At 35.7% G+C, this 9848-nt stretch overlaps 2 protein-coding genes across 2 annotated transcripts; one reads left to right on the forward strand and one right to left on the reverse strand.

The window, feature by feature from the left end:
* Positions 1–205: 205 nt before the first annotated feature.
* On the forward strand, positions 206–2005 carry LOC103847318. The gene is made up of 4 exons (XM_009124380.3): positions 206–528; positions 785–1412; positions 1495–1710; positions 1797–2005. The coding sequence occupies exons 1-4, from the start codon at positions 438–440 to the stop codon at positions 1819–1821; spliced, it is 960 nt and encodes a 319-aa protein (XP_009122628.1). The 5' UTR covers positions 206–437; the 3' UTR covers positions 1822–2005.
* A 1048-nt stretch (positions 2006–3053) lies between these two features.
* LOC103847329 (transcription factor MYBC1) lies at positions 3054–4979 on the reverse strand. The gene has a single exon (XM_009124390.3). The coding sequence runs from the start codon at positions 4375–4377 to the stop codon at positions 3400–3402; it is 978 nt and encodes a 325-aa protein (XP_009122638.1). The 5' UTR covers positions 4378–4979; the 3' UTR covers positions 3054–3399.
* Between the last annotated feature and the right edge of the window lie 4869 nt (positions 4980–9848).

The following is a 9848-nucleotide window of genomic DNA, read 5'->3' on the forward strand; positions in this document are numbered from 1 at the left end:
TTCCTTAAATCTAAACTCTACGTCTAGATTAATTAACTTTATGGTATAAATATATTTTTATTTTTTAATAAAATTTATTTTGATCATTATTTTATTAGAATTATTTTTGGGACAAAAAAAACACTATTCGAGAGAATTTTTTAATAAATTTCAGTTGAAAAAAAAACAAATATAAATGAATAAAAATCTCCAAGTGAGCATTTTTGTTTCTTCTAATTGTTATTCCCACTTGATTGCGATAGAGAGAGCGATAAAGGAAAACTTTTCATCTCCTTCACCTTCACCTTCACCTTCACCCTCATCGTTTCCCTCAGCATGCTCATCATCAGAAACAATCTCCTCCTCTATCCTTGATGCGTCTTCTCCTCTAATCTCCAGCGTGTGAGAGAGAAAGCCAAAAACAAAGATCCAGAAGAAGGACAGAGAGAAAGCTATCTATGGCCGCCGCCGCCGCTGTGACAGAGAAGGAAGCTATGGTGGATCCTTTTCTAGTCGAGGCTCTCCAAAATCCTCGCCACCGTCTCACCAGTAAGTCAATTCTCTCCCAAACCCACGATCCAATTTCACTTTTTGCTCAATCATTAGCTTTCTAGGGTTTGATTGAATTGGGGATTAGGGTTTAGCTTTCGCGCTTCACGGTTAGATCATCCACTTGTTAGCTACACAATCATAATTGAATCATCAAATGTCAACATTTTTTTTTAATTTCCACAAATGTTTTTACTTTCTATATCTGGAAAGATTCTGTTTAAAGTTTACTTCTTTTGGTTATGAGTGTTTATAGTATTGAGGATGGAGCTAGATATTCAAAAGTTCTTTCAAAACCCTGACCAGCTTCAGTTCGAGTTCCCGCCTTTTCCAACATCGTACCTTCGCCTCGCTGCGCACCGAGTCGCTCAGCATTACGGACTAGTCACCACGGCTCTGGACAACGGTGCCGGCGCCTTAGATGGATCCGACATCAGAATCTTGGCGACGAGAACAGCTGAGAGCAGGTTTCCTCACGTCTGCTTATCCGAAATTCCGGTTAAGCAGGCGGAGAACGGTAGACCGGAGGGGTTCAAGATCGCGATCAAGGCTAGACCCACCAAGAGAGGATCTGGCTGCGGAGGTGGCGGGTCAGGTGTGCAGCAGAATCTTCAGAGAAGCGTTGAGGAGAGGAAAGAGGAGTATGATAAGGCGAGGGCGAGGATCTTTAATAGTCCGAGCAGTTCTGACTCTGAAGACTCTTCGTCTCTACGAGCTCCGAGTCTTGAAGGGAGTAACACTTGTGTAAACCGGAATGAACCTGAGGTTACGGCGGTTAATAATAGTACTTCCCGAGTTGCTATTATTAGAGATAGAGAGAAAGATCGGTATGATCCGGATTATGATAGGAGCTATGAGAGATATGTCGTGGATCCTGCGTACAGGTTAAAACACCTTTCCATCTCTTAAACAGCCACACTCAAGAGGTGTTCGCTTTTGCAATGTGTAATGTCTTTGTTCTTGTAGGTATGTAAGGGTTATGCCGAATCCGTTGGCAATGCACATGCCGTTTCATGATGGGGGTTTTATGCAGATGCCAAGAGGTCATCAAGCTAATCTACATTACGGTCATCCAGCTATGAGTCCCTTTATTAATAGCCCGGTTGGTTATACACCGTGGCCGAACTCACCAGCTATGAACTATGCGCAGTCATTGCACGGTCCAGATACACATCTTTTCAGGTTGCTTATTGTAGACTCTGTTGTTGTTGTTTTGGCTATTTTGATTATGTCTCGTTTCTGTGGCTTACGCTTCTTTAACCCTGCAGGCATCCTTCTGCAAGCAATCCCTGACGACAACTAGTGTTCTGAGTACAATGTCTGTATGGAAAAAAAAAAGAAACAGATTCTATAGATGTTAGCCTTTAGGAGCTCTCTCTGTTGTGTTCCAAACAATTGGCTGCTTCTTTCTTATATAACAAGACATCTACTCTCTTTTCTGTTTCTTTAATTATATCATAATCGAACTTTGAATGAACCTTCGACCATACTTGAACCAATCTATGATCATTGAATTTGGTTCTTAAATGGTGTTTTTATATAAAATGAATTCTCATGTGTTAATTCTCACATCTAGTTATTTTTTTTGGACACATAAATGTGAGGTGGTGAAGACTTGGAGGGTCATTTTCAAACTTGTAACGAGAACAACAAGTTTCACAAAGTTGCCAAACGAATAATCAATCACTCGTACTCTTTTGACATATGGTCTCATATCACACGATCCGGTTTTAGACCATCAGTGATATGATTTAGTTTTAGGCTTGGATTAGACTTGGATTTCAAGTCAACAATTATTCTGGATTAATGATTTAATTAATATTGAATTTAAGACTTATGGAAGAAGAAAAAACAATCAAGAAATATAAAACTAATTTCTAGTCAGAAAAATTGGGAAAGAACGAAACATAAATACACTCTTTTATGTGAATAAATTTGATATCAACGGTAAACAATACTAGTTATAATTGTATAATCTTTATTTAGTAGTTTAAGAGCAAAAATGCAAAGGATGGGGCCTGACTTGGTGAGACAAGATCAGAACACGCCAGCTATGATCCCACCACCATTGCTTTAAAATCATCCCCCTCCTAAATTATTGCACCTTCATTATAGAAGCAACAAAAATATAAAACTATAGAAATATTTCTATTGGTTTTGGTCCCTTCAATGATTCCATGGACATATGCATATATGAAACTTTTATAATTGGTGGTGTAGTAAATAAGTTTGGGATATGATTAAGGAGGAAGTGAGAGCATCAGATCCTGGATTCTGATTCTTCCTCCCATTGTCTCTTTTTGCTGATCGGTTGCTTCATGCCATTTGTACATTGTACTATTGCATCCATAACTCATTATTATTGCCTTATTGGTTAATCACACAAATAGAATTATCTTCTCCAATTAACCCTATCAGTAACTAACTTACCATATTTAGATTACATCACAGGATTCTTGATTCTTGTAATCTAAAACTTATAGATGAGGCAAAGGGTATGTATAGTTTTTAGTAGCTGCATTATATAGAAACAAAGAACATTGTGATGTACATTTTCTAAACAAAGATAGATCCTTTTCCCCACCTTGAATGTATCCATAAAAAATGTACAAGAACTCATCTTTACAAGAATCATAAAGTAGAAGCTACAAGAGATTCAGACACATAACTGGATCACATTGCATCAATGTTAAACTGATAAAGACTGCATAAAACTTGTATCAACGTTCTTGAAAGACTACACTTTGAACATACAAAGGATTCAAATGAAAATGGTCAAGTCACAAAGTGTGTGATCAACAGCTAGTACTTGGCTTACATTGATCAAGTGTTTTCAAGCAAAGCTTATTACCGGAAGATTAGATTCTGATTCTAATCATCTCGAGTTGGGAACAAAGTCAAGACTGTTCTTCCTCCATTAGCGTTTGCAGATTCCAAATCCTCAATGTAGTTACCAACTGGACTATGCAACGACGGTGTAGACATTCTCTGAAGCGTCTGCTGCTGCTGCGTTTGCCTCGCCAAGAACGACTGGTCGAACTTCCCATTCGCCGGCGGCGAACCGAACTGCCCGGTCGCTGGCGGCGAACCGAACTGCCCGTTCGCTGTCGGAGAGCCATAATGAGCGGCCGAGATTTGACGGTGGTGAAACTGAGGCGGTTGCAGATGAGCACTAGCCGCGGCCGCCGCAGCCGCAGCGACCGCAGCCATCTGCTGCTGCTGTTGAAGCGTAGCGATTGGGACAAAAGACGGCATGAAATGGTCCGAACTCGGAACACGGTTCGGGTGAAGAAAATGAGCCGGCACGGGAGAGCTAGCAAATAGCCGATCCGTCGCCGGATCCGACCCGCCTCCTCCTCCCGAAGACAGCCCCTGCATCCTCTTGAGGTAAAGCCTATACTTCTGCAAGTGGCTCGCGACGTTCTCTCTGGTCAACCCGTCGACGCTCATGAGCTGCATAATCGTCTTCGGAACGGCGTTCTTGATCCCGAGGTGCGCCACCGCGTCGACGAAGCGTTTGTGCAGCTGCGGCGTCCACACGAGGCGGGGCCGCTTCAGGGTCCGCGCCGGCTCGTCTCCGGCGCCGGCGGTGGCGCCGGAGCCTAGATCTGCCGAATCCGCCGCGAATTCGGCGGAGGAGTTGGCTTGTGAGGACGGAAGCTGCGGCGGAGGAGTGGATTGGTGGTGGTGGTGGTGGTGGTGAGGCTGGCCGGAGTTGTTGGGGAGTCTGATGTCGAAGGCGAGAGCGAGATCGGGAGAGATGAGGGATTGTGATAAGGGGATGAGCTCCTCTGGTGATGGAAGCTCTTCTTCCCATCTTGTGAACCAGTCTGTATCGTCTTCTCTCATTATCTCCGACAAGAAAGAACCAAACTTTCCCGGAAAATTTACAGACTTTTCCCGGAAAATTACAAATTGAAAAAAAAATCAGACTTTTTCACCGTCCAGCTTGAAGAAAGAGCTTTCAATGAAGATGAGATAATCAAAATCGGATCTTGAGAGAAAAGAAAGGAGGAAACTTTTTTCCCGGAAAATTACAAACTGAGAAAATGAGTAAAGGTCGCAGAAGAAGAGAGAGTGGGAATCTGAGAATGAGATGATGATTGAGAGAGATGGAGAGAAGTTCGAGGTGGATCTTTTTCTTTCTTTCTCAGCTTTTCATCTTTGAAGTTTTTTTTTTATATGATGAGTACTTACCAAATCTACATGTCTTTTTATTACATAGTTTTCTGGAGATTCTCAAACATGTACAAAACTCAACCCGACGCTGACCTCGGCGCGTGGTGTGCAATAGCTTGTTGATTCCTTCTTTAAATAGCTTTCTACAAGTTAATTTCTTTTGAATTATCCATCCAATTATATAGTTTAGATATTTGAACTATAAATCTCAAACATGGAAAGTTTATAAATAAACTACAAAACATTTACTTTAATCCCGTCAATGAGATGATGAAAAAATAATTATGTTTGTGAGCAAGATGAAGAAATATAGACTTAGCAAATAGAAAACGTGCTAATTTGTTTGCATGTAAATTAATGGTTAACTAAAGTAATACAGTTAGCAATCCTACCAAAAAAAAAAAAGTAATACAGTTAGCATGTCACTGTCAAAAAAATAATTATGTTTATTGAGAAATTCCAAAACTCTCAAATAAAATGCGTTCACTAATCACTTGCAAGCAAAGATAATAATCTTTTGGGTTTATTGTTTAGTGACAGTAGACCTTCTGGTCATTGGATTTATGTTTTCAAAACTTTCTGATCATTGCTCGAGGATTTTGAGTATGCTTAATCTTTGGAGACTTAAGGCTTTGTGCCTTGTATATCACGTATCTCTTGATAATATATCGGTTGAAACCAGACTAAAAGTGTAACTGCAAGAATCAATAAAAACAACGAACCAAAACTAAATTCACAAGCACATGTCTTATCAATCAAAGTAAACGAATGTAACCATATAACTAAGACAAATCAAAAAGACGATAGTGCCAGTGATCTCCATTTAATTTTAGCAGGAAACAAAAGCTCAAAAGATGCTGAAACCCTATACATGGATCTTAGATCCTTCCTCAACTTCTTTTTCATTTTATCATTGCAGTCCTTGCTATATCTCATGGAGATTCCTGCTCTCTTCAAACACTTGGAGTGTGCAAGTATAATTCCAATAGCTTCTTCTCATCTTTTGTCCCTCTATATTTTCCCCTCAAGAATCTCGAGTTGAGACGAAGCACGCTGGAACATAACTCCAAGGAGGAAATCCTCTGATTCACCTATCTTCCTCTGAGAAGTAACAAAAAATATATGAATTAAAGCAGAAAAACACCAAAACCTGCTTGAGGGAGTTACGAAGGTACTTGCAGTGTCAAGCATAAGAACTTAAAGTTTAGGAGCGTTGTTAAGCAACAGCATAATAATTGATTCTACCCAATATTCTGCGGGACTTGGACATAGTATACACTCTTTCAGTTGAGAGTAGTTGACGCTACTACAAAATAATTCCTGAATTTTTTTTAAAGATTAACCATAAGTAAATGCGTTAATGTGACCGGAAAACTGAGAGATGGATACCAATGTAGCTTACCGTTTCATCCACCCAATGCAAATGGAGAAACATGACAGAAGAAAGATATTTCAAGAAATTTTCATTAGGTGGAGTACCAACGTCTACTTTGGCCATGGTAAGGTTAGGTATCATAGTCTCTATCAAGCAATCATCTTCAGAAAAATCAGCTAAGTGGAGATATTTCAACTGTGGGCAATCTACAGTCAAAGACCCACTACTCCGTACTTCATCATCATCACCATTAATATAAGCTAAATTATTTAGATAAGGCACTTTTACACTAAAGTTAATCACATTGTCATTCGTGTCTCGGACCACAACCAAAGTTTTGAGAACATGACAACTTGATAAAAGCTTAACAAGTGAATCCTCATCTTTATACACCACACAGATAAGGTTTAGCTTCTTTAAGCGACGGGAGTAAAACTTCAGAAGCAAGCTCTATGAGAATCTTGTTTGAGAGAGCCAAATTCCTTGAGTGTTTTACAAGTGTAAATTCCATCTTGAACGGAGTTTAACTTTTCAAGAAACCACCAAACGCTTTTACCATTGTTTGTATGCTTGGTATCCTTGCAGAAGAGTTTAGGAATCAACGTCCAGATGTAACGCCATGGTTTTGACAAAACCGATGTGGCTACTGCATCTTTAGTCGGAATAATCGACAATATGTGCACAAGTAAATCAGTGGGTAAAGCACTAATCCCGTCGTCGCAAACCTTTTCTTTAATTTCTGGACAAGTTGCAGGTTTGTTAAGCATGTTTAAAATCTTTTCTCACGAGACAAAAGCAATAAACACTCTTGTTCGGATGATCGGTGATTGTCGTACGTTTTTATAACCCGACTTGAAGTTCCTACATTCTTCAGTCAAAAAAAAGTTCATAAGACCATGTTTATCCCATAAAACCTTTAATGGGTTCTTAAATTTTTTTTTGATTAAAAAAAAAGTGCACCAATCGCACGTGTCAGTGGGATCCGCAAACAGTACAAAACTCTAACAATAGTCGATCTTTAACCTGAGCTTTTTGTTACCGACTTTTGTGTTTTGTGGGATCCACTCCCCTAAGAAGCTCCCTAATCACCCCTGATAAACTTGCCCTAAATGCTACTCTCTCTTCGTTTTAAAAAAAAATGTATGTTTTGGGTTTTATACTTATTAAAAAAAAACATATCAAATTTTAGTTACTAATACCTTATTTTCTGTTATCAATTTCCCACAACTTTAACCAATAAAATGTTTTGAAATTTACAATTTGTAAGTAATTTATATATTGAAAATGTAAAACAATACTATATATCTTTTTGAAACATTTTTTTCTTTCTAAAATACAGATCTTGAAGAAGTATAGTATTATGACAAAATTCCTTATCCTATTTGTCTTTGTATAAAATTAATCGACAGTAAATCTTCTTGTGTGCAGGAGTTTGATGTGGGCCAAAGCTGGAGTCAATTGAGGCCCATAATTCAATCAAACTCAGCCTCGGCGCGTGATACATCATGTTGGTCCTTTCTGAATATTGCTGCCTTTTCTAAATAATTTCCTTAGAAATTAATTTCTCTCTACTTTATCCTAACTTATATAATTTGAGATAATTTACTGTTTATAAAACTAAAATGGAAAGTTTACGAATAACAAATCCCCTATATATTATTTGAGAAGCATTACAACATTTTTTTGTAGACACATGTCATCACTAGAATGATTCTTAGAATCCTTAGAGAAATAAGTTGGTTCATCTAAATATATAATAAGCTTTTTATTAAACCACAATAAATACATTATTAATGTGCTTCATTATTTCCTTAAATAAGATTACGAAATTGCCTAATGTGGCTAAAGTATATATGACACTTAATGATTTTGAATAATAAAGATTTGATAAAAATAAGTGTGTATTATAATTATATTTGTTTAATTTTAAGCTATTAAAATAATTAAACAATCATAGTAACCATATAATAATAAAAAAATTATTGATATATTATATTTTAATTTTTTAAAACGAGTATAAATTACTAAAACTGTTAAAAGTTTCACATTCAAATTTTATGATCTATCATTTAAAACTTTTGTTATGACATAATACAAATAATTAAAAAATAATATAAGTTGAAAGTCTCATTTAAAAAGTATCAAAAATAAAAGATATATAAATATATGTATCATTTTAAATTAAATTATATCCCATATAAAAATACATAAAAATCTTAATTTTGAAATTTACTTTGAACATGTTTTTGATAAAAAATTTGAAAAAATATTGAAAACTTAATTTTTTAAAATATTATAAATTACTTAAACCATTAATTAATCCCACAGTGAAAATTTTGTTATCACTAATTTAGACTTTTTACTATAACAGATACAAATGAAAAAAAAATATGAGCAAAAAGCATCATCTAATAAATATTAATATTAAAATATATTATATATATGTTACTATCATTTAAATTTAATTATATATCATATCAAATAGAAAAAATATTTTTTCGATTTATAAAATTTATTTATATGTTCGCACCAATTTAATTATATAAGTAGTAGATAATGACTTTTTAATTATTCAATAGATATTTATTATTTCATAATATGTTATAAACATATAATATATAAAATAATTTATATATATAATGTTCATCCCGCGCAAGGCGCGGGTCTTAACCTAGTATAGTAATATATGAACGAGATATGCCTCGGTGTTAGTTTGAACTTTGGATACATTACAAACTACTGTAGGTATTTAATAAAACATGTTAATTTGTTTATATATGTCAGTGTTTAGCTAAAGTAATATTGTTAGTATGTCGTTTTCAAACAAATATTACAATTATGTTTATTGAGAAACTCCAAGGCAATTAAATTGCGTTCGCTTGTATGCAAAGACAAAGAATTCAATGATGTAAATTTAGTGATTCGAATACATTTCTTATTACATGCAGTCATTGGGACACAATTAGGCATATATACATTTACTCAGAACAATGAAACCAAACCGTACCCAACCAAAACCGTTTCGGCGCCAAAATCAAACGAAATTTCATAAATATCTGAAAAAGCTTATATTCATAGAACCGAAAACAAATCAAAACCGAATCAAAAACCAAATTGATACTCAAAATTTTGAAGAATTTTAGTTTTTAAATAATCAAATATTCTTAGTTTGAGTTTTATGTGCTAGCTTAAAGTTTTGATTTGAAATTTGTTTCTGACATTTTGTGGTTTATATCTTACAGAAAAGTTGCTAATGATGATAGAATAATACTTAAAGATTTGAAACTTGATACATGCTATCAAATCACAGAGGTGAGTGGCTTTAGGTTATTTTTGTATATAGATAGACTAATATTGGAAGAAACTCAATCTTTATATGAAATTTATGCAGGAGCAGATTTGACTATTTTCATGCGGTTACGAAATGAAGCTTATAAGTTTATCTTATTTAAGTTGGTTTGATTTTCATTTATTTATTGATCTGATGCATTTTGAATTTGGTAAGAAACCGAGAGGATAAGAGAAGAAAGTTAGACTGGTGATTTGAAGAACTGACTCACATTGCTGGTCTGGTCAATGATAGACGTGATATTGAAATAAAGACAGATTTGTAAGTATCTTTCTCTCTTTATTTATAAAATAATTATACTATATTGTAGTAAATCGATCGAGTGAACATTCTTTGTGGGACATTGTGGTGGTGCATGTGCTCCATGGAGGAAGAGGAAAATGAAGAAGAAGAGGAAGATGCATATTTTGTGCACAT

Source organism: Brassica rapa, chromosome A01, assembly GCF_000309985.2.
Source record: "Brassica rapa cultivar Chiifu-401-42 chromosome A01, CAAS_Brap_v3.01, whole genome shotgun sequence".
NCBI classification, from domain to species: domain Eukaryota; kingdom Viridiplantae; phylum Streptophyta; class Magnoliopsida; order Brassicales; family Brassicaceae; genus Brassica; species Brassica rapa.

What these genes read in the sequence shown, in the direction of transcription:
- LOC103847318 (XM_009124380.3), top strand. Translation starts at nt 438, where the DNA reads ATGGCCGCCGCCGCCGCTGTGACAGAGAAGGAAGCTATGGTGGATCCT. An exon ending in GTCGTGGATCCTGCGTACAG is followed by an intron (nt 1,413 to 1,494) that starts GTTAAAACACCT and finishes TTGTTCTTGTAG; the next exon opens with GTATGTAAGGGTTATGCCGA. An exon ending in CCAGATACACATCTTTTCAG is followed by an intron (nt 1,711 to 1,796) that starts GTTGCTTATTGT and finishes TTAACCCTGCAG; the next exon opens with GCATCCTTCTGCAAGCAATC.
- LOC103847329 (XM_009124390.3), bottom strand. Translation starts at nt 4,377, where the DNA reads ATGAGAGAAGACGATACAGACTGGTTCACAAGATGGGAAGAAGAGCTT.